General features: G+C 42.3%; 1 protein-coding gene across 2 annotated transcripts in view; it reads right to left on the bottom strand.

Moving 5' to 3' along the window:
* ME1 (malic enzyme 1) overlaps positions 1-25,486 on the bottom strand; it is a 367,704-nt gene that overhangs the window by 69,347 nt on the left and 272,871 nt on the right. For both annotated transcript variants that reach the window (XM_050950148.1, XM_050950149.1), the window contains exons 7-8: positions 21,035-21,144; positions 6,888-6,985 (exon numbers count right to left, since the gene is read on the bottom strand). In XM_050950148.1, the coding sequence (XP_050806105.1) occupies positions 6,888-6,985; positions 21,035-21,144 (208 nt within the window). The remainder of the gene's footprint in view (positions 1-6,887; positions 6,986-21,034; positions 21,145-25,486) is intronic.

Below are 25,486 nucleotides of genomic sequence, written 5' to 3'. Positions count from 1 at the left end.
AGTTTGCTTCTTGTTCTCCACTATGCAATTTCATTGAGAATCAAATGGAGCCCCCTTCTCCTGCCCAACAACAGTTTATTGTTTGGGGTTTTGCTTTAGAAATATACAGTTTTATTCTGAATAAATTCATAGGGACAGAGATTGTGTCTTCCATTGATTTGTACAGCACCAAGCACAATGACAGTGCTAAACAGAAAAATATTTAACCAGAGATTCTTCCATTTGCTCAATATGGAGCAAAAGCTGGGGAATGATCTTTGTGCATAAAGGTTGAAAGCATCTCTAAAGTCTCCGATACATTCAGATCACAGATGCAGATCTTGATGCTCTATGTGGGCCTGATCTGATCTGGTAGGTGCTAGTGGTTTTATTTTCCTTTAAAGTCAGAATAATCATAGAATCATAGAAATGTAGGACTGGAAGGGATCTCAATAGGTCATCTAGTCCAGCCCCCTGTACTGAGGGGAGACTAAGCATTATCTAGGCTAGATCATTCCTCACAGGTGTTGGTCTAACCTGTTCACAAAAATTTCCAATTCCAAGTTTCCACAACCTCCATGGTTAATTTGCTCCAGTGCTTGATTACCCTGACAATTAGGAAGTTTTTCCCAATTTCTAACCTAAATCTCCCTTGCTGCAATTTAAGCCCATTGGTTCTTATCCTGTTTTCAGTGTATAAGGAGAATTATTGCGTCCAATGAAGTGGACTGTAGCCCACGAAAGCTTATGCTCAAATAAATTTGTTAGTCTCTAACGTGTCACAAGTATTCCTGTTCTTATTCCACATGATCACTTTCCTCTTTATAACAACTTCTTATATACTTAAAGATTGTTATCATGTTCCCCCTCAGTCTTCTCTTCTACAAACTAAACAAACCCAGTTTTTCAATCTTTCCTTGTAGGTCCTGTTTTCTAGGTCTTTAATCATTTTAGTTACTGTTCCTCTGGACTTTCTCCAATTTGTCCACATCTTTAGCGAAGTGTGGTGCCCAGAACTGGACACAGTATTCTAGTTGAGGTCTTATCAGTGCTGAGCAGAGTGAAAGAATGAGGTAGACACTTAGGCAGGCACAGACTGATCAGAAATTGGGTTTCTTCATAGGAGCTGCCCACTCCTAACACTCCTGCAAATACATTCCAGAATGTTTGCTTTTTTTGCAACAGTAGGACACTGTTGACTCATCTGTAGTTTGTGATGCACTATAATCCCCAGATCCTTTTCACAGTACTCCTTCCTAGGCAGTGATTTCCCATTTTGTATATGTGCAACTGATTGTTCCTTCCTAAGTGGTGTACTTTGCATTTGTCCTTATTAAATTTCATCCTGTTTATTTCAGACCATTTTGTCAAGATCATTCTGCATACTACTAATCTTATCCTCCACAGCACTTGCAACCCCTCTCAGCTGAGTATCATCCTCAAACTTTATAAGAGTTCTCTCTATGTCATTATCCAAATAATTTATAAAGATATTGAATAGAACTGGACCCAGGACAGATCACTGCAGGGACCCACTTCATCTGCCATCCTGCTTCACTGTGAAACATTAATAACTATTTTCTGAATATAGTTTTCCAACCAGTTGTGCACTCACCTTATGTTAGATTCTTCTAGGCTATATTTCCCTAGTTTGTTTATGAGAAGGTCAGGTGAGACAGTATCAAAAGCGTTACTAAAGTAGAGAGATATCACATCTACTCCTTCCCCCCATCAACAAGGCTTACTACCCTATCAAATGAGGATATTAGGTTGGTTTGATTCAATTTGTTCTTGACAAATCCATGTTGACTGTTAATTATCACCTTATTATTGCTTAGGTGCTTACAGACTGATTGATTGATTATTTGCAGCATTATCTTTCCAGGTATTGACTGGTCTATAATTCTCTGGGTTGTCCTTATTTCCCTTTTTATAAATAGGTAGTATATTTGCCCTTTTCCAGTCCTCTGGGATCGTTCCTGTCCTCCACAAGTGCTCAGAGATAATCACTAGTGTGTCAGAAATCTCTTCAGCCAGTTCCTTGAGTATTCTAGAATGTATTTCTTCAGGACCTGCCAACTTGAAGACATCTAATTTATCAAAGTAATTCTTAACTTGTTTGTTCCCTATTTTATCCTCAGATCCTACCCCATTTACACTGTTGTTCATTATGTTAGTCGTCTGATCACTACTAACTATGCTGTCTGACATTATTTGGATGTGCTTGGATCGGATTAGTAGGAAGAAGGCATTGCAGGCTCGATGGACTGCCCTGAGTTCTAGTATATTGATATGCATTCTGGACTGCTGAGGGGTCCAGATGTCCCGTACCATAAGATCATCTTTATGAGCACCCGTACCTAAGAGGGAGGCATCAGTAATGATGGTTGCCTTGGGAGTCAGAGTGAGGAAAGGGATCCCCACCAAACTTTCTCTGCCTTTGTCCACCTTACAAGAGAGTCCAAAACCCTTGACAGAATTGTCACCTTGTTGTTGATGTTGCCCCACTCTGATGAGTATACGGAGAGAAGACAGTCTTGTAGACAATGAAGATAAAGCCTGGTAAATGGCATAATGTGTGTGCATGAGGCCTATAAAGAGGGAAAGGAAAGTTCTGATTGAAGTGCAGAGTCTGATGGTAACTTGGTGTGTGAGAGCACTCATGGCCTGAAACCTCTCAAGAGGTAGATAAGCTCTTGCTGTGGTTGAGTCCAACATCAACGTATTAAGTTTATGGATCTCATGGAGGTAAATGTGGAATTTTTGTGGTTGAGGTAGACACTTAGGCAAGGCAGCAGACTGACAGAAATTGGATTGCCTGCTGGATTTCTTCATAGAAGCTGCCCATCAGAAGCCAATTGTCAAGGTATGGGAACACAGTAAATTCCTCTCTTCTCACCAAAGCTGCCACTACTGAAAAAACAGGGTAAAGACCCTGCTGCTCTGGCCAGTCCAAAGGGGAGGACTCTGCATTGGTAATGGTCTTGACCAAAGAGGAATCTGTGGAATGGATGAATGTCTATTTGAAAGTATGTGTCTTCCATGTCAAGAGCCATGAACCACATAACTTACTCTGAAGAGGCAATTACTGATGCCTAACAGAACATGTGGAATTTTAGTTTTCAGATGAAAATGCTCAGCATTTGTAGGTTGAGCATCGGCCTCCACTCCACATTTTTCTTCGGGAAGCAGGAAGTAAGGGGAATAATTGATGTTTGATATTGAAGTTGAACCCTTTCCATGGCTCCCTAGAGAAGAAGTGAGTCCAATTCCTGTCAAAGAATCTCCTTGTGAGAATGATCCCTGAAAGGGAAGTGGGAAGGGTGTTTCTGGGTAGGATTTGCCTGAAAGTTGATCAGATAGCCAACGTGAATAACTACCAGTATCCATTTATCAGTAGTTAAGGCCCTCCAGTTGTCAGCAAATTAGATAAGGCAGCTTCCAAAAAAGTTGAGGCAGAGAATGAAGAAGATTCAATAAAGGGATGCAGGCCTAGACAGTCCTGCCAAAATAAACTCTGACTGAAGGTTAGAGTAAGATGTGGTGGTGGACATTGCAGAGGCTGGGTTCCTGGGTTTATAAATCTTCTGTCTTTACTTAATGGCTCCTGAGGACATTGATGATAAAAAGGCTTAGGAGGCAGCCTCACCTTCTACCCCTGTGTGTGATGCTTTCTCTTGGGGATGGGTATAGATGCCAAGTGAGCAAAGAGTTGTCCTTGAGGGAGTGGAGAGATTCATCTGTTTTCTTATGGAACAGATTGATAGCATCAAAGGGCAGATCCTGGATGGCACTATGAACCTCTCAACAGAAACTTGAGAATTAACCACAAGTCTCTTCTCATAGCAATGGCCGTAACATTCCCCTAGACACAATATCTACCACGTCCAGCACTGCCTGGGTGGAAGTCTTGGCCACCAATTTGCCTTTTTCCATTAATGCCTGGAGGTGGACTCTATCCTTCTCATGGAGCTTGTCCTTAAAATTTAGAAACTGGTAAAATCATATTTGGCAAAGTGGGCCTGATAATTTGAGATCTCGAGTTGGAGGAAAGTGAAAAAGAAGACTTCTCCCAGGAAGTCAAGCTGCTTCTGTCCCTTATCAGAAGGAGTAGCCTTGAAGTGTTGCTGCTTGGATCTCTCTGTAGCCACCTGCACCATCAAGGAGTTGTCCATGGGGGTAAGAATAAAAACTCTCCCTCCCTAGATGAAACAAAGTAACACTTCTTGGCCCTCTTAGGGATAGGAGCACAAGAAGCAGGAGTGTGCCGAAATGTCTTTTGCTGGGTCCGTGATGGCCTCATTGATGGGGAGGGCCACTCAACTTGGACAGGAAGGCTGAAAAATGTCTAGTAACCTGTGCTGAGGCTCCTGGACTTCCTCATCTCAATCTCCAGCACTGATACCATTTCATGCATGAGCTCCTGATCTTGGTGATATGGCAGAGACAGAGAAGATGGAGTAATTGTCTCATCTGGTAAAGACAATGAAATCACTCCCAAAACTGTCAGAACCAGCTGACCACCTTCCTCAAAATACTCAACAGGTATGGTTGGGGATAATCATTGATAAATAAGGCTTATGCACCAATCCTGGGTGTCCAGAGTAGGGCTTCCACAGCCTCCAGTAGGATGGATCAACTGACAGGAGAGCACTCCATGGCATAAAGTACCACTCTTGTCTAATCATGTCTGGCTGCAGGCCAGAATCTTGATCTTCTAGGGCTTCTGTCCAGGGCCACCTTTACCCAGAGTTGCAGGGCCTCCTGTGGAGCTTCCAACTCACTGGAAGAAAAGGCCAGATCCTGGACTACCAGTATAACTGATGGTACTGATAGCTGTGTATGGATGCTGGTGGATGAGACAGGAAAATTACTCTGAATCCTTGGGAAAATCTCTTCCTCTGGTGTAACAACATACCTAAATAGAGATAGTCCTGATAAGAGGAGTGAATGTGGGTAAGGGACAGCAAATATGTCCTCTTGGGAGATAACCTCAGTTAGCTCTGGTGGAGTAGTCGAAACCAGAATTTTCCTGGTCACGGGGAAGGTGGATCCATCTGGAGATGTGTTGCTGTAGGTACAACAACAGCTCTAGATGTGGATGGGAACACCAGAAGCTGTTTATCTTGAGCCTTTACCACTGAAATCGATGCCAGACCAGCAGATCCATATCCTTGCATGCCACTTTCTTCTGCCAAGAAGATTTACTCAGGCTTAAGTTCTTAACCCCAATACATGCAGGTTCTCCTGACTTTGATGGGATAAGGGAGGCTTCCTTTCTCTTCAGTGCAATCTTGGACCAAGATGGTTTGTCCCTATGTCTATGAGAGTGCCTGTAACGGAGTCAGGCTTGACTACTTACTGCTCAGTGGCACCTCTTCATGGCTCATCTGGGGAATTAGCTCACCACTGTCCACACCCTGTGAGGTGGTCACTCAACCCATTGTTCTGGTCAGGAGCCTCAGAGCCTCTCCTTTGTGTCTTAGCCCTCTGGCCAAGTCACCATCATCCTTCCCTTCCTGAGTATTATCAGAATCTCCTTCCTCAAAGACTCAGACCCTCTCCATATACACTGAGCTGCTTGCACCATTCCTGCAGCGACTGGCAGGGGAACATGAGCTCTTCCTGTCTATTCCAGGTTAAGATCCAGAGACCCTCAAACCAGCAGTTCAGGTCTATCCCTTTCAGAATGTACTGTTCCTTCCCTGGACGGCTCCCTACCTTGCTCTTTCTCAGTCTTCTGTTCTCCCCCTTGTATCAGGGAGCATTACTGCAGGCTTACCTCATTGCAGTCCCCATCTATTGTGAAATTCCTCTCTTTATAAACGCCACCCAAGTCCTTCCCCAGCTGGATTTCATCAGCAGTTAGGCTTTAGCACACCTTGCCTTTCCTCCAGGTACAACCTACAGGTTAATTGGCCTAATATACCCCTTCAGACCTTGTGTGAGGTAGACAACCTAACATAGTACCCCTTACTTTCATGGGAAGTTTTTCTTAGAACTCTTAGCCTCTATTTCTGAGCTTGTGCTCGAAGAGGCACTGCCCACTTGCTTAGATTGATGTACGGGGTCAGTCCCCAGCCTGGACCTGATTGGGGTCTCATTGCCTTCTCCATCGGATGTTTCATTAGCCTCAGCTCCTGACCCTCACAACTTCTGGGGGGAAAGGAGTGGCAGATGCTGGACTTGGCTGAAATGTGAGACTCCCCCAGGCAACAGAAGCAGTGTTGATGTTCATTGGGCACAGAAAAGAATTGAGGGCAAGAAGCAGTTTTTGAACCCCAGAACCCTAGCATTATCCCAGCATTCTTGCGGGGGGGAGAGAATATTTCCTGGGGAAGAGAAGGGGGGAAATAACTATCTACTATGTTGTCAATATGAAAACTACTAAAACAATTATATACAAAAATACAATATATTTACGGGAATGGCATAATACAAACAAATCTCAGGACAGCAAGGATTCAGACCATGCAGCAGTTAAGACTGAACCGGAGAGGCACTGGCATGCAGCAACCTTTAAGCCCTCAGTTCAGCGCACAACAAGAACTACTGAGCATATGTGGGCCAAAGAATACTGATTGTAAAAAATTCCAGATTCAGGTGCATGGTGCTCATGGGCACCCACACGTGAAATACACATAGAGGCTATCATTCAAAGAACTTGACATTTTAATAGCGGACTATAATTAGCCCAAAGCATCCTATGAAAATATCCATCTTGATCAGATGAACTAAAGGAGTTTCAACAAAGTGTACATCTGAAGTAAGAAAATAATTTTTTTTGCAGGTGATAGGATACTTATTTGGTTAAATAATACCAATTATGGATCATATACATGTAACTTGTTCTGAAATAAAAGCAAGGTTTTCACATGAGAAGCTTCCTTGCTGTGTAATAAAGATACCTCCCCAGCTCCCTGGAACAGTATAGTATGATCTGACAGCTTGTTCTCAGTGATGCGCAGAGCTGCTAGAAGACCTGCAACAGCCACAGCCGCTGTTCCTGAAATACAAAATGAATTCTTTTGACAACTCTTGAAATAGTCATTGCAAAGCTTTAAGTAAAAATTATCAATGATTTCAAAGCACTCATATAGCTAAAAGATGCAAATACTTGCGAGTGAGCAATTACAATATAGATTGAGAGTCTTCTTTGTTTTGCTTTATTTTGTTTTTATTAAATCAAAGAGATAAACAAAACTAAGAATAACTTCAGAATAAAGTAAAATAGAAAGATTATGATCTTGATTCTAACCTCAGCTGTGTTAGCATATACTCTATCTTGCCAAACACACCACCTTATGCTGAGAGTCATTTGATCAGATCAGGAGCTGAGCAAGATGACACCTGGCCAGTAATGGGAAATGCCAACTCCCATTGGCAGGATGCACACTAAATGAGACAAGAGCTCTATAGAGATCTTTGCTTCAATGAGTGTGTAACATGAAATAAGAGAGGTTATTTACCTCGTACAGTAACTGGAGTTCTTCAAGGTGTCTTTATCTACATGGATGCCACTGTAGTTGTGTTTGCCCCATGCAAGTGAGCCGGAATCTCAGTTGCAGCGTTCCCTGGGGCTGCACATGCACATAACGCATGCTCTCACACCCCTCCCAAGAGCAAAAAGGGCAGAGCAGCTCCAACCACCACTCAGTTCCTTCAGCAACACAGAATATCCCAGTTACTGTAAGGTAGGTAACCTCTCTTTCTTCTTCCAACAGTTGTCTACATGGATCCCACTGTAGATGACTGACTAGCAGTTACCTATCAAAGAGCTGGGTTTTAGGACTCCTATTTAAATAACATCTGTAGGACAGCCTTGCTGAATTGGGCATTTGATCTAGAAGCTGCTGCAATGGAGTAGCAAAGAATCCTGTGGCACCTTATAGACTAACAGACGTTTTGGAGCATGAGCTTTCGTGGGTGAATACCCACTTCCTCAGATGCATGTAATGGAGGAAGTGGGTATTCACCCACGAAAGCTCATGCTCCAAAACGTCTGTTAGTCTATAAGGTGCCACAGGATTCTTTGCTGCTTTTACAGATCCAGACTAACACGGCTACCCTCTGATACTTGCAATGGAGTAGTAATTAGTAAAGGTATGAACAGAACCCCAAGTAGGTGCCCTACAAATCTCAAACAGGAACTTCCCTAAAACAAGCTGCAGATGTCACATTAGCCTTACTAGAGTGCACCATAACTCTAGAGGGAAAGAGTTTATTTCCAGCACAGAAGATCTTAATGCAATCTGAAACCCACTTCGAGAGGCCCTGAAAGGACACAGTCTGACCCTGAAACCTGTTACCAAAAGCCCCCAAAAGTCTGGATGATATACGAAATGGCATTGTTCTAAAGAGGTACAAGGACAAAGCTCAGAGAACATCAAATGTATGAAATCTGGTCTAAGCAGGATGTTTATGTGGCTAGAGGAAAAATACGGGCAAATATATAATTTGATTTATATGAAAATCCAAAACAATTTTCAGTAAGTATGTTGGGTGAAGTTTTAATGAAGTACTGTTGTCAAGGCCTATATTTCACTCATCTTGCAAGCTGAAGTGACAGCTAAAAATGCAGTTTTCATGGAAAGATGGAACAACAAAAACAATTATATAGGTTCAAAGGGAGAGTCTATTAATGCTAGAAACACCACATTCAACTCCCATGTAGGAAACATTTCCTTTACTGGTGGAAATATACGAGTCAGCCCTTTCAAAAATCTTGATACAGTAGGATGGGAAAAAAACAGAATGACTCCAACATGTGGAGATTGTGACTGATATACATAATTGAAAATCCTGACTGCTTTAGCAACAACAGGTAGTCGAAGATAAAAAAATCGGAAGACTCCCAAAGTTGAATGTCTTTCAATAGTCCACAAGCAAAAATAATTCCATTTCGTTTTATATATTAGCCTTTCTGCTCTGAATCAGAACCTTCTGAACTGCCTTGGAACATCATCTATCAATGGAATTTAACCAGGTAGCTTCCATGCTGTCAGATATTGTGCACCACCAGATCACGATTCTGAAAAAATGTATGGAAGAATTGGAAGTGGAAAGAGTGGATCTACTGACAGGTCAGAAAACCAAAACAGATTTGCTCAAACATTATATTATCAGCCTTATCTTGATGTATTTTCCTTGGAATTAATTACAGTGGGAGGAGAGACACAGCAGAACCTTTCCCCACCAAATCAGAAAAGCATCTGCCAGTGAACCTCGACTCAGTCCTTTTTGGGAGAAAAGTGGGGGAACTTCTTGTTTACAGTGGTAGCAAATAAGTCTATTGAGGGAATCCCACAGCTCATGAATATTTGATCCAGAATCAAATTTTTCAGTTCCCTCTGAGGAGTGACCGAGCCCTTCCCAGTTTTTGTGAGTCCCTGGAAAATGAAGTGGTACCAGGTCTTAGATCCCCACTGCTCCCCAGTCCCTGTCTCTTTGTGAACAGGAGCCACTAATAGGGAGTTTTGAGAGGGAGTTCTCCAGGTGAAGGAGGAGCAAATATGGGACCCTTGAGGAAAGTGGCAGTCTGTAGTGTGTGTTTGTGTTTGGGGGTTACTGGCTGTGTGCTGAGCTTGTGTTTGTCTGTCTGCCTGCCTGCCTGTGTGTGTGTGTTTGTTTGAAGGACTGTGTGCTGTGGCCTGCAATTGGAAGCTGTGAGCTTCTAAACAAGGTTTGAAATCTAGAAGCCTCTGTTCATTGGCTGAGCCTTAGCCAGGGGGTGGGACTATCAGGGAGACCAGGGCTTTATAAAGCAGTGAGTCAGCGACCAGGGAGCTTTGCGACCAGGGACCACTAACAGGGAGTTTCAAGAGGGAGTTGGAAGGGGTGAGGGACATGTGCCACCCTTTAAAACCTTTAAACTAAACTATAATCAAAACTTCTTGATTTAAACAAAAACCCTATCATTAATCTAGATACCTGTAGGAGAGAATACAGGTAGAAGCCCAGCAGCAGAGTGGGGGCTATCCTGTTTATTGCACTCAGTGTAGCATGCATGATTACCTGCCCTGTGGGCAGGTGGTGTATGTGTGCATTCTGTGCAAGGAGCTCCTGGCCCTCAGAGAGACGGCATTCAGGCTTTGGAGGCCAGGGTGGCGGAACTGGAGAAGCTAAGGGAGGCAGAGAGGTATGTTGATGAGGCTTTCTGGGACACTGTGGAATTGTCCCACCTCCAGTCAGACAGCCCCTGCTTTGTTAAGGAGGATGAAAGGCTCAGGGAAGGAGAGCAGTCAATGGGAGCAGAGGGAAACCTTCCCATAGTTGGAACCCTCCTTCCAGATGATGTTGGGGTATCCTCTCGCACTGAGCTTATCTGACCAGGGGAATGAACTCCAGTCAATAGGAAAAGGCAGGTGTTAGTGATGGGAGATTCGATCATTAGATACATAGATAGCTGGGTTTGTGATGACTGGGAAAACTATATGGTAACTTGCCTGCCTGATGAGAAGGTTGCGGATCTCTCGAGGCATCTAGATAGACTTATGTGTAGTGCTGGGGAGGAGCCAGTGGCTGTGGTACATGTATGGACCAATGACATAGGGAAGGATAGGAGAGACATCCTGGAGGCCAAATTTAGGCTGCTAGGAAAGAGACTGAAATCCAGGACTTCTATGGTGGCATTCTCAGAAATGCTTCAAGTTCCACGCGCAGGGCCAGGTAGGCAGGCAGAGCTTCAAAGTCTCAATGCATGGATGAGACGATGGTGTAGGGAGGAGGGGTTTAGATTTATTAGGAACTGGGGAGATTTTTGGGATGGGAGAGCCTATACAGGAAGGATGGGCTCCACCTAAACCAAAAGTGGATCCAGACTGCTGGCACTTAACACTAAAAAGGCTGCAGAGCACTTTTTAAACTAACAGATGGGGGAAAACCCATTACTGCAGAGGAGCACATGGATCAGACAGAGACTTCTCTTAGAGGAGAGTCTATTGATAGACATTCTCTAGGTTTTAGTCAGGAGGAGAGGATGAAAAAGGATAAAGTATGGGCCAGATCAGATGAGAAACATTCACATAAAAAAAGAATCTGACGCATCAGAAAAGGGTGGACAAATAAACAGTGACAAATTTTTAAAAGTGTTTGTACACAAATGCTAGCAGTCTAAATAATAAGATGGGTGAACTAGAGTGCCTTGTTAAAGGAGGATATTGGTATCATTGGCATCACAGAAACCTGGTGGAGTGAGGACAATCAATGGGATACAATCATTCTGGGGCACAAAATATATCAGAAGGACAGAACAGGTCATGCGGGGAAGGGTGGCACTATATGTGAAAGAAAATGTAGAATCAAATGAAGTAAAAATCTTAAATGAATCCACATGTTCCATAGAATCTCTATGGATAGTAATTCCATGCGCTAATAAGAATATAACAGTAGGAATCTATTATCAACCGCCTGATCAGGATAGTGATAGTGACTATGAAATGCTAAGGGAGATTAGAGAGGCTATCAAAATAAAGAACACAATAAAAGTGGGGGATTTCAATTATCCCCATATTGATTGGGTACGTGTCACCTCAGGACGAAATGCAGAGACAAAATTTCTCAATACTTTAAATAACTGCTTCTTGGAGCAGCTGATACAGGAACCCACAAGGGGAGAGGCAATTCACAATTTAGTGGAGCACATGATCTGGTCCAAGAAGTAACTATAACAGGACCGCTTGGAAATAGTGACCATAATATAACATTTAACATCCCTGTGGTGGGAAGAACATCTCAATAGCCCAACACTGTGGCATTTTATTTCAGAAAGGGTAACTATGCAAAAATGAGGAGGAAAGTTAAACAGAAATTAAAAGGTACAGTTTCTAGAGTGAAATCCCTGAAAGCTGCATAGACACTTTTCAAAGACACCATAACAGAGGCCCAACTTAAATGTATACCTCATATTAAAAAACACAGTAAAAGAACTAAAAAAGAGCCACTGTGGCTTAACAACCATGTAAAAAAAGCAGCAAGAGATAAAAAGGCATCTTTTAAAAAGTGGAAGTCAAATCCTAGTGAGGTAAATAAAAAAGAGCATAAACACTGCCAAATTAAATGTAAAAATGTAATAAGAAAAGCCAAAAAGGAATTTGAAGAACAGCTAGTCAAAAACTCAAAAGGTAACAACAAAATGTTTTTTAAGTAGATCAGAAGCAGGAAGCCTGCTAAACAACCAGTGGGGACCCTGGACGATCGAGATACAAAAGGAGCACTTAAAGACGACATAGTCATTGTGGAGAAACTAAATTAATTCTTTGCTTCAGTCTTCATGGCTGTGGACGTTAGGGAGATTCCCAAACCTGAGCCGTCCTTTATAGGTGACATATTTGAGGAATTGTCACAGATTGAAGTGTCATTAGAGGAGGTTTGGAATTAATTGAAAAATTTAACAGTAACAAGTCACTGGGACCAGATGGTATTCACCCAAGAGTTCTGAAAGAACTCAGATGTGAAATTGGGAACTATTAACTATGGTTTGTAACCTGTCCTTTAAATCAGCTTCTGTACCCAACGACTGGAAGATAGCTAATGTAACGCTAATATTTAAAAAGGGCTCTAGAAGTGATCCTGCCAATTACAGACCAGTAAGTCTAATGTTAGTATCGGGCAAATTAGGTGAAACAATAGTAAAGAATAAAATTGTCAGACACATAGAAGAACATAAATTGTTGGGCAAAAGTCAACATGGTTTCTGTAAAGGGAAATCATGTCTTACTAATCTATTAGACTTCTTCGAAGGGGTCAACAAACATGTGGACAAGGGGGATCCAGCAGACATAGTGTACTTAGATTTCCAGAAAGCCTTTGACAAAGGGTCCTCACTGAAGGTTCTTACGTAAATTAAGTTGTCATGGGATGAGAGAGAAGAGCCTTCCATGGATTGAGAACAGGTTAAAAGACAGGGAACAAAGAGTATGACTAAATGGTAAATTTTCAGAATGGAGAGGGGTAACTAGTAGTGTTCCGCAAGGGTCAGTCCTAAGACCAATCCTATTCAACTTATTCATAAATGATCTGGAGAAAGGGGTAAACAGTGAAGTGGTAAAGTTTGCAGATGATACTAAACTGCTCAAGATAGTTAAGACCAAAGCAGACTGTGAAGAACTTTTCCTCTGGGGCAGATTGGCAGAGGCCCTGGAGGTTTTTCGCCTTCCTCTGCAGCGTGGGGCATGGATCACTTGCTGGTGGATTCTCTGCAGCTTGAGGTCTTCAAACCACAATTTGAAGACTTCAATAACTCGGACATAGGTTAGGGGTTTGTTATAGAAGTGGATGGGTAGGGTTCTGTGGCCTGCTTTGTGCAGGGGGTCTGACTAGATGATCACATTGGTCCCTTCTGACCCTAGAATCTATGAGTCTATAAAAGATCTCACAAAACTAAGTGATTGGGCAACAAAATGGCAAATGAAACTTAATGTGGATAAATGTGAAGTAATGCACATTGGGAAAAATAACCCCAACTATACATACAATATGACGGGGGCTAATTTAGCTACAACTAATCAGGAAAGAGATCTCGAAGTCATCATGGATAGTTCTCTGAATGCATTCACACAGTGTGCAGCAGCAGTCAAAAAAGCAAACAGGATGTTAGGAATCATTAAAAAAGGGATAGAGAATAGAAGGAGAATATCTTATTGCCCTTCTATAAATCTATGATACGCCCAAATTTTGAATACTGCGTACAGATGTGGTCTCATCTCAAAAAAGATATCTGGCATTAGAAAAGGTTCAGAGAAAGGCAACTAAAATGATTAGGGGTTTGGAACGGGTATCATACGAGGAGAGGTTAAAGAGGCTAGGACTTTTCAGCTTGGAAAAGAGGAGACTAAGGGGGGATATGACAGAGGTATATAAAATCATGAGTGGTGTGGAGAAAGTGAATAAGGAAAAGTTATTTACTTGTTCCCATAATATAAGAACTAGCAGCCACAAAATGAAGTTAATGGGCAGCAGATTTAAAACAATTAAAAGAAAGTTCTTCTTCACACAGTGCACAGTCAACCTGTGGAACTCCTTGCCTGAGGAGGTTGTGAAGGCTAGGACTATAACAGGGTTTAAAGAGAATTAGATAAATTCATGGAGGTTAAGTCCATTAATAGCTATTAGCCAGGATGGGTAAGAAATGGTGTCCCTAGCCTCTGTTTGTCAGAGGGTGGAAATGGATGGCAGGAGAGAGATCACTTGATCATTACCTGTTAGGTTCACTCTCTCTGGGGCACCTGGTATTGGCCACTGTTGGCAGACAGGATGCTGGGCGGGATGGACCCTTGGTCTGACCCAGTATGGCCATTCTTATGTTCTTATGTTTGCAGTTATCTGACTGCCTTTTGAATGATCAGTAACTGAGCCACAGACAACTGGAGAAAATTCGCTTACCAAGTTTCTGGCCAGCAGAAGACACATGGCATATGTGCTACTGGGAAGAGAGCAGGCCACAACAAAGGGTTGCTTCTTGTTGACAACAGGATGCATCAAATGGGGTGGGAAAGCAGCCAGTGGGGATGCAGGGGCACTGTATAAACTGAGTAAAGGTTCACATGTGAGTGAACAGCAGCTGCTGGACAGTGTTGCCAATCTCAGTGATTTCTTTTGAAATGTCAAAAAAATGGGTTTTTGAAGCACACTGTCATTTGGTAATTTTTGGGCTACTGTTCACATGTGATCAGCGAAAACACAAGTTTTGAGCTTGGAAACACAAGAGAAGAATCAGTTTGGAAAATAAAAAAACAGTTGTAAGCAAGGTAAGGTGAGTTGTGCCTTGCTGCGTTAGGGAGCAGCCTGTTTTGGGGTTCTTCTTTTGAATTCTAGGAAATAAAGTAGTGTTACAGTGCAACCTTCTAGCAACATAACAAGAGTATTTAGAATATTTTTTTTTCTAGTTTCTCTGGGTGTATGACGTGAACATACCAGAATGCTGGGATTCTGCTGCTAAGACACTAGGCAGGCAAATCTATTGAGTTTCAAACTATAATTATGCATTGCTGGTGTACCAGTTACAGCTGGTAACCTCTAGTGAATTCTGTTTTCCCTGTAATCTTTTATTTTAAATGAAAAAGTTAGGAGTTTTCAAAATTATACTATTACAGTAATATTTTATATTTTTGCTCTCAGCATTTTTGCATGTATTGTACAGTATGATTATCTATATTTTTCTAATTAAAGTGGTACAAACAGGTGTCACTGTAGTAACGCACTAAGATCTGAGGTATTACATTTCTTATTAATTTTACAAAAGGACAACAGTTTTAAATAAATTATTGTAAAAACTCCACTTTTGTTTTCTTCAGCCATTTTTCTGTAAAATGATAATGATCTAGTTCTATTAGAGTAGCCAGCTCACTATCATTCTTTGTTGTTGGCAGTAACTATCATCACTCCTCTTCAGCAGTTTGCCTTATTTGAAAAGGGAAAAAAATGTCAGCGTGAATAGCAGATTTGTTTAACCGGAACTGCTGTGACTAATGGTATGACCTTAAATTTCACCGTGCACATCAGCTGCAGTTCCTGGAAAGACAATCAAAACACAATCTGCACCAGGCAAGTGCCAAAACATAAAATGATCTTGTGAATATTCCAGAATACGAGCAGAACTCTACTGCTATTCTAAAGACCATCACAAAGACTATGGAAAAATAAACTCTGAAAGTTTTGACAACAGAACATGGCATTTTTCGGCGGCGGGGGGGGGGGGGGGATGTTGTAAGCAGTTGTGAAAGTTAACATGCTGAAACTGAGTTTTCTCGCAGAGAGGATAAATCTCCCATTACAGCTAAATTCTAACCCACTTGAACATCACGGGTGCAAAATTTGGAAGCAAACCCCACTTTACTGAGTTGTTTGTAATCTTCCCAAGTTTCTGTTGCAGCTCCCGTTACTGCTATCAGCAGCAGCCCTGAGACAGAAGCATGTTAGTATATTATTACTTCTTATTATTAGTATGTGTTTAAGGGCAGAGCCTAAGGTTCGCAGTCACAGATTGAGACCCTGTTGCTTTAGGCACTGTAGAAATGCTTACTAAAAGACAGTCCCTATCCCAAAGAGTTTACTATCTAGGTTACAAGAAAATACAATAGGAGAGTGAAACAAAGTGGAGGATGATAGGTTTATTTTTATGGATTTTATTTCATTTTGATTTAGAAGAAATTAAAAGGTGCCCATGGCTCTGAGTGATCTCCCAACTATTTACAATTACAAAAACATAATACATTACAAGCATCTCACACTTCTGCGAAGCAGCAACACATAAATAAATACTAGCAGCCCTGTATGTAGTCTGTACCTCAATCCGTCTACTTCTCCTCAAAGGCCAGGTGAAACAAATGAACTCTGCAGTATGCCCTCAAAGTCAACAAATCTGGGCTAATCTGGACTGGGGAATTTTGTATGAGGTAAAAGTACAGCAAGCACAGTTTATTACAATGAGTGTTAGGCACATCTAACAGTCCCCATTCTTTCCAACTACAGGGTGGAGAAGGCATAGGAGACAGAAAAGAGCCCCCTCTCCTCTCTTAGTCCCGAGTGAGGAAAAAAGGAAGAGCATGATCTTGGGGCTGTGGAAAAGAGTTTAGTCCCTTAGTGAAAGGGATAAAGGAGGGAAGTCCAGTGCCTAATGGTGGCTTAGAAGGGAGCCTCACATGAGAAATCCACCCCTGGCTCCTTAAGAGGCCCGCTCAACAAGACCCCTCCCACCAAGACTTTGGCTACACACATTTATGAATATTCTAGGGGCAACTTGATGTCTTTTATCTCCTCCTTCCCTACTAACATCTTCAAGAACTGGTCCACACCCCCAACTTCATTCTGGAGTGGGGAAGGTAGCCCTTGACTCCAGTCCAAAGGAAAAGGGAATTTTAAGGAAAGATGCTCCCTGTTCCTCCTTCATCCTTCAGCTGTATATGCCTAGTTCATGCTGAGTGAGGTTGATGACCATTTATAGGCTTAGTCCAATTAAAAATCTATTTATCAATCCCAAGTACAGATGTAGAGAAGCCTGCCTATTAGGAGAGGGGTTTTAGGACTATGTCTATAAAAGGCTATACTGCTGCTTTTTCCCTCTTGAGAAGACAGGAAATATAACACCACCTCCTGCAGGGGGTTCACTCTAGGAAGTGGTGTAAGGAGCAAAATGAGATCCTAAGGTCCTGCTCTACAACCTTAAAAGTTTAAACTTAGTTGCCCTAAGTAAGCATTTAATATTGAGAATTGTACAAAACTTCCTTCTCTTGAACAAGTTGAGAGCATTATACTACATTGACCTTCTGGCTTGGATGCGCTTATGCACCCACAATATAGCCTTCCTGAGGGAACTCAAGGCTATATATGTTTCACTGATTTAACATGGTAGTTAAACCATGGACTTTGTATTCATCAGTAGAATAAATTCTATTTACTGACTATTCATTTTAAACTTCTCTGGTTCCAAGCAGGCTTCTTCTGTGAGATAGAGACATCCAACGATCCACTACTAGATTAATCAGACATGACAGCCATAGTCTCTACTATACCAGAAACACACAAGAGCATTACTGCCACTCTCTCATTCCTATTTTTTATCAGATAACATTTTTCTGGGGTGCAATGGAAAAGATGGAAAAACATATAGTAAGGACTTTGCCAGCTTTTTAAGATATCATTCATCACCTCACATTCCAGATCCTGACATCTAGAGAGGCTGAAGGGAACTTTATTTACTGTGTGTAGATATGAGGAGGTGTATCACCAGCCCACCAAACTGACAATGATAAGTAAAATATATCTAGATGCAGCAACCGCTCTGATAATCAGTCCTTCTTCTCATAAATCTTGTGTTCATCTCGCTATTGGTGGGCAGCGCACAGAGATAAGAAACTTTGCTCCACCGAGGACAATAGAATTTTTCTCCAGTGTACGGCTGATTGTGTTCTTGACAGTTACAAAGAAACTCTATCAGACATTAACTGTCATGACCAGAACTGGTCTATTATCCATGGAAGGAGCAGAGTTACTCTGAGACCTCAGTGAATCACTGTGGTAGATACTGTGTTCTCTCTGGTATCCATTCCCTAAATTGAATGGGGATAGATACCTAAAAAAACCCAGATTCTCTGCATTCACAGTTTTGGGAGCAGAGAATATACATTTGGAGCTAGATCAAGGCCAACAGATGAGATTGGGTGAGAAACAGAAGAGATACTTGGAATTCCTGGATTGATATCATAGGTACTAGATCATTGCAGCACGTCTGTGTATAAGATTAGAATTCCTAGTAGGTTCCAATAAGAATTGGATTTGTGTTTCTGTGACACCAGTTGTTTTTCATTATGACCATCTTGATCTTCTGTTAGCATTCTTCTGAGATGAGCTCTTGTGCCTCACAGAAGGATAAATACTCTCTGAACAAATCCCTGATCAGAAAAATTGGCCAGGAAGAGATAAATGAATTTCCTTCTTTCTTGAAGCTAATATTATTGTTACCATGATCCTAGAGAGGGACCCTAGGAGCATATGTAAGATCAAATAGTCAGAGCTTGGAAAAGAAAAAAGCTGCCATCCATCTGCAAAACATAAGTATTCTCTGAGGATGGTAAAATGGGAATGCTTTGCAGACAAGCCTCCATAAGGAATTTATTTAGATGTTTCAGACAGCTCTGTTTATCCCCCAATTCTGTAAGGCTAGAAATAGGACGGAGAGTGGGTTGCAGTGGTCCATTCTGAAGTAGATGATGGATAATCCAATTCTGGTTGTGGACTTTCCATAATTTACTGACACTGGGAATGTGACAAAGCTGTTCCTGAAATTCTTTCACAGTTCCATAGGGTACCTCTTCCGGTCAATGTCCAGTGACTTCATTTTATCAAAACTATAGGTATTCCTTTTGATCCCAAATTAAGAGATCCTGCTACCAACTGGCAGGTCTCACTCCAAACAGGGCTGGTTGGGAAATGAACAAATAGCTCATAAGCAATAAAGGGAAACTACTAACCCAGCATTTGTTCTACTATTGCTTGCAAAGAAGTATTCTCTCCTGTTTTACTTCATGGACTGCTTTAACTTGCCATACCATCTGTATTCCTTTCTATAGTGTCAGGACCACAAGTCAATTTTTCTGACAACTATTAATAGCCTCAACTTTCCATAAAGTTTCCCATTATCACAAAGATAGCTGGAAATTGATTTTTCTGAGCATCTGATCCCAAGAATGAAAGCACTACATACCTGCATGAAAACAGATTTGAGTCTCACTTTTTATTTCCAAGAAGAAGCCCTTAGGCCATGTAATTTTTAGGTTGAGAGAACCATGTGTAATGGGGTGTTCACCCCATGAAGGTGGAGAAATGGTTAATGTGGGCCCAAGAGGCCAATTAACCATCTACATGCACCTGGAGGGTGGGCCGGGCACAATTAAAGATGAGTCCCAACTGGGAGAGGAAGCGGGTTGTTTCTATAAAGGGAAGAAGCCCAGAGTAGAAGTGGGGTGCAGGGAGAGAAGGGAAGTGGTGGTGGCAGAGCACAAGCTGGAGTTTATCCTCTGACCCCAATGGAGAGGGAAGCAGGGGTGAAGGAATCTCTTTAATGGGCCTGAGAGAACGCCAACTAACAAGCAGAAAGATTCAGCTGGTACACTGCAGTTGAGGATCCAGACTAAGGAGTAAGACTCCAGGAGGTAACCCCTGAAAGCCAGTGTTCTGTTTTGCTTCTTGCCCAGTTCAGGCAACCACTCCAAACCTTCTTTGCTCTTTTCCTGCCAGGGGTGGGGTGGGGTGAGGCCACCTTGACTGGGCTGTCAGGGAAACTGCTTTCTGTTAAAGAGCTCCCCAATGAGACTCTTGAGGAAGCAGGAGACACAGACCCTTCCTTTTGCCTCTGGCTTTTCGTGGACAAGCTTTCTGCCTGAAGCCTCCACGGGCACCAGAAGCTACAAATGCCTCAGAAGGGGAAGGAAAGCTGAGGGGACAATCTCTGCAAAGAAAGAAAAAAAATCAAATGCAGCCCTGGGACATTGCTGCAAATAAGACACATTATTATGCCATATTGTTAGTCTAAAAATCTAAAATAAAGCTTAGATTTCTTCTCAGAAAAGCGCTGCAGCAGGAAGGCCTGGCTGAGCTGTCAGCTGTTGTGGAGGCAGAAAAAAAAATGGAGGGAACCTTCAGGAGGTGGGGCATTCCCATGCTACACGTGACTAGGGTTTGGATTTGCCCCTAAGCTGCAAGCAGGCTGAAGTACCCACAGTAATGGATCTCTAGACATTAGCACGAAGAAGAACTGAAGTTAAATTGCAAGAGCAGTTGTATCACACAGCCTTAACTTTAAAAAAGTTAATGAAATTAACGTCTAGAATTAGATGGAGTGTAGGATGTAAATTAAAAGGGAAAAGGAGAGAAATAAAAATATGTCACTGGAAGCCTGGTGTACCACAGTACTTGAAGTGGTCTGAAAAAGGTGCATGTGGGGGGTCTATCATCATCACCATCACACGTGCCCGTCCATCTGCTCAGCAATTAATTCTGTCCCTCAGTCCTCAAACCAATCTTGTCCCCACCAGCCCCTCCTCAATTCTGTTCCCAATCTGTTCCCCACATCAGCTCTAACCCCTAGCAGCTCCTGGGGCTCTTTACCATCTTTCCCAGGCCTAGAGAAGTAGCTGCAGTTTGGGGTCCACCTCCCCCTTCCCAGGCTCTGTGTTGCAGGGGGCAGGGGAGGGAACAGACAAGAGCTATCTCATTGCTCATAGGAGAGCAGGAGGGAGGGAGCAGAGCCACCTTGAGCTACTGGGTTCTTTCTGTTCCCTCCTCCTCCCTACCTTCCAGTGAGAATGGTGTCAGCTGCTGAGGGGAGGACACAGAGTTCTGACAGCTTCCTGCAGCAGCCATTATCAATTGTGCTTTTCCAAGAGGTAAGAAGCCAATCAGAGGGGATTTTGCCCTAGGCAATGGTAAAACTCTGCATTCCACAGCGACCCAATGAACTTTTTAGAAATGTAATTTCCTGGGTTTGCAGCCCATTGCACTTCAAGCACTTCCAATCTTCAAACCACCCAAATAGAGTAGGAAGAGAATATTTTGTTACCTTGAATGTCATCATTGAAAGTGCAGTATTTGTTACGATACCTATTCAGGAGGCGGAATGCATTGGCATTAGCAAAATCCTCAAACTGAATAAGGCAATTCATGCCATACCTAGAAATACAAAGGAAATGTAAATTTAAAAATGGGAAACAATCCAATATTGCACATATAAAATTGTTAGCCCTTGAAATCTGATTTTGGATAAGAGTATAATAAAAACTATATATAAAGTAATGAGCTTCTGTGCTATATTGTATTATTGTACTCATACACTTTACTTGGAAGGAAGATTTTGGATTACTCTCACACCTTACTGGGTTCTAAATTAACTAATTGTACAGGAAAGGCCTAGGCTGCAGAGATCTCTACAGAAACCTTTATGGAATGTGTACCAGTAGTCAAGTAAAGGGGAAAAAAAATAGGACTCAGAAGGAATGGGATGGAAAATAACACTGGATATATTCTAATGCCATTATGCAAATCAGTAGGATGCGCGCAGAATATTCTCCATTTTGGTCATCCTGTCTCAAAGAGAAATAAGCAGGTATTGAGGGAATTCAGACACAGGTGACAAAATGATTAGAAACATAAAAAAATAACTACAGAGTTATTGGCCACGGTTCAATAGTTAAAGCTGAGTTAAATTTTATACTTAAAGCAGGGATTTAACCTCTTTGGTATGTATGAAAAAGCACCATATCTTATCCAAAGTTGCAGTATCTATTGTTTGAGTGTACAATGAATTTACAGTAAATTAACAAGTAAATAGTTAATTAGTTCATGTTAAAATTAATTAAAAATGCATCATTCCAGGAATTTAACATCTGTTTCAGTCTTTTCTTTCTCGTGATTGATCTTAAGAATGGAACGACACAGAATCTTCAAGAGTACCATATAGTTAAAATAAATTGAAATCTTCTGCATAGGTTACATTTGGAGAAATTAGGATGTAATTAAACTAAATTATTAATGATTGCTGTATTTACTTGATATGATTATATAGGGCAGTTCAACAGCTCAGGTAATTCTAAAATAGGGCCAGTGTAACATCAGAGGTAATTTGACCAATTACGATGCCAATTCTATAGCTGTGATAAATCAATATAAGAATCTGGATGGGTATCAAGATGGTAGATTACTTGGCTCACTTCTCACTGTTCTCTAAAGGTTTTTTGTGCTTGCATGCCAGCTTGAGCAGTAGTGTTTGCAAGGCTCTTAATAGCACTGATGCCTTGACGCCATTGCGCACCAAAGCAGCACTGCCAGGGAGCACAGTGGGAGCCTTTTAAAAGTGCTAATCTGTCTTTCTGCATAACATCAATCTCTGTAATTTCCCTCTAATCCAATAAATCAATTGCATATTAAGGGCCAGATCCACCAGTGTATGTCAGCTGTTTTGTTCTTGTCTGGTATACTGATGAATTTGTCCTTAAACGTTTTTTTCTTTTTTAAAGCGATTTTAACATTGATTCAATGTTTCTTCAAATCATTAGAAATACTGCATGGTAGCATTCTCTTTGCATTTCTTGTTTAGTGATCATGTATGATATTTTTAATAATTTTTTAAAACCAAGGAAATTCCCAGAAAAAACCAAACCAAATCAAAACAAGAACAAAATAAAACAAACACCCATTTCTCCCCCGCCTCCCATTAAGATGCAATTAAGGCTGAGAGTACAATCAATAATTTAAGTGTAAACAAAAACACCATGGGATAGGGAAACACCAAGAGCTACAAAGGCAGGAATGTCAGACTTAAGGCTAACACTAACCTTGCCCCCCGCTATTTTAAAGGTATGGAAATACACAGCTAAGGCCTGGTCTACACTACAAGTTTAAACCGATTTTAGCAGTGTTAAACCAATTTAACGCTGTACACGTCCACATTACGAGGCCCTTTATATTGATATAAAGGGCTCTTTAAATCGGTTTCTGTACTCCTCCCCGACGAGAGGAGTAGCGCTAAAATTGGTATTACCATATCGGATTAGGGTTAGTGTGGCCACAAATCAACGGTATTGGCCTCCGGGCGGTATCCCACAGTGCACCACTGTGACCGCTCTGGACAGCAATCTGAACTCGGATGCAGTGGCCAGGTAAACAGGAAAAGCCCCACGAAATTTTGATTTTCATTTCCTGTTTGCCGAGCATGGAGCTCTGATCAGCACGGGTAGCAATGCAGTCCCAAATCCAAAAAGAGCTCCAGAATGGACCATACGGGAGATACTGGATCTGATCGCTGTATGGGGAAACAAATCTGTTCTATCAGAGCTCCGTGATAGAAGACAAAATGCCAAAGCGTTTGAAAAAAAAATCTACAGGCTACACAGCGCTGCGTGACAAGTATAATGGGAAGCCAGAGATTCAAATGGATGCTCATGGAGGGAGGGAGGGGGTACTGAGGACTCCAGCTATCCCACAGTCCGCAGCAGTCTCCGAAAAGTATTTGCATTCTTGGCTGAGCTCCCAATGCCTGTAGGGTCAAACACATTGTCCGGCGTGGTTCAGGGTATAGCTCGTCAATTTACTCCCCCGCCCCCCATGTGAAAGAAAAGGGAAAGAAATCGTTTCTTGACTTCTTCCAATGTCACCCTATGTCTACTGAATGCTGCTGGAAGACGCGATGCTGCAGCAGTGAAGAGCAGTATCCGCTCCTCTCCCCTCCCTGGTGGCAGACGGTACATGCTTGATAACTGCTGAATACCCCTGGCTGGCCTCAGCTGGCTGGGTAAAAATAGGAATGATTCCTGGTCATTCCCAGTAGATGGTACAGAATGGCTGGTAACCGTCTTCATCATAGCCACTGGGGGCTGAGCTCCATCAGCCCCCTCCCTTTCTGGTGTAAAGAAAAGATTCTGTACTGCCTGGACTATCATAGCAGCGGGATGCTGGGCTCCTCTCCCGCGCACCGCTTAATGTCCTGCCTGGACTGTCATAGCACGGAGAGGCTGCCTCCCCTTCATTTTATGTCACTAACAAAAGCAGCAAACAATCCTGTGGCACCTTATAGACTAACAGACGTTTTGGAGCATGAGCTTTCGTGGGTGAATACCCACTTCCTCAGATGCATGGTCATGCTCCAAAACGTCTGTTAGTCTATAAGGTGCCACAGGATTCTTTGCTGCTTTTACAGATCCAGACTAACACGGCTACCCTCTGATACTTGTCACTAACAAGTCACTGTTTCTTATTCCTGCATTCTTTATAACTTCATGACACAAATGGGGGGGATATTGCCACAGTAGCCCAGGAAGGTTGGGGGAGGAGGGAAGCAACGGGTGGGGTTGTTGCAGGGGCACCCCCTGTGAATGGCATGTAGCTCATCATTTCTGCAGGATTTGACACAGAGCAGCTGTACTCTCTGATACACTGCTTCTCTAGTACACTTGCGCGAAATTCTGGGCAGGACTATTTTTAGAAACCATAAAGGAGGGATTGACTCAGGGAGTCATTCCCAGTTTTGCTTTTGCGCCCCCGGCCGACCTCAGCCAGGGGCACCCATGATAGCAGCAGACAGCACAGAAGGACAGATAACTGTCATCTCATTGCCAAATTACACTGGCAGCAGACGGTACAGAATGACTGGTAACCGTCTCTGCTATCATGCAAATGAATGCTGCTGTGTAGCGCTGGAGTATCGCCTCTGTCCGCGGCATCCAGTACACATACGGTGACTGTAAAAAAAAAAAAAAAAGCTGAATGGGCTCCATGGTTGCCATGCTATGGCATCTGCCAGGACAATCCAGGGAAAAAGGGTGCGAAATGATTGTCTGCCGTTGCTTCCCAGAGGAAGGAATGACTGACGACATTTACCCAGAACCACCCATGACAATGATTTTTGCCACATCAGCCGCTGGGCTCTCAACCCAGAATTCTAAGGGGCGGGGGAGACTGCGGGAACTATGGGATAGCTACGGACTAGCTACCCACAGTGCAACGCTCCGGAAATCGACGCTAGCCTCGGACCATGGACGCACATCGCCGAATTAATGTGCTTAGTGTGGCCGCATGCACTCGACTTTATACAATCTGTTTTATAAAACCGGTTTATGTAAAATCGGAATTATCCCATAGTGTAGACGTACCCTGAGACACTTCAACAACCTTAACTCTACCTGTAACAACAAGAGGGGAAACATATGTACAAAATCTGTCTTTAAAATCAGTTTAATCTAATTTGCAATTACACACACTCTAATACCTTAATCATAATAATATGATTATTGAATGGTATCAGTACCATGCCATTATCTACACTGAATAGCAGCAAGGCAAAATCTCAGATCCCTTGTTCAAAAGCACATACCCCAACTGCCTGAGCTAAACGAGAGTCTATACAGAAGAGGGAACTGGTACACATGCACACTAGCCTGTTCATTACAATATTTAACTCTAGTCCTAGGTGTATGTTAGTGCAATTTTCCTTCAAAACTCAGGTGTATTAGGCAAACTA

The sequence above is a fragment of the Gopherus flavomarginatus genome, chromosome 4 (assembly GCF_025201925.1).
Source record: "Gopherus flavomarginatus isolate rGopFla2 chromosome 4, rGopFla2.mat.asm, whole genome shotgun sequence".
NCBI classification, from domain to species: domain Eukaryota; kingdom Metazoa; phylum Chordata; order Testudines; family Testudinidae; genus Gopherus; species Gopherus flavomarginatus.
Note: the sequence above shows the minus strand (reverse complement) of the source record. Positions and strands in the feature narration are given on the sequence as shown.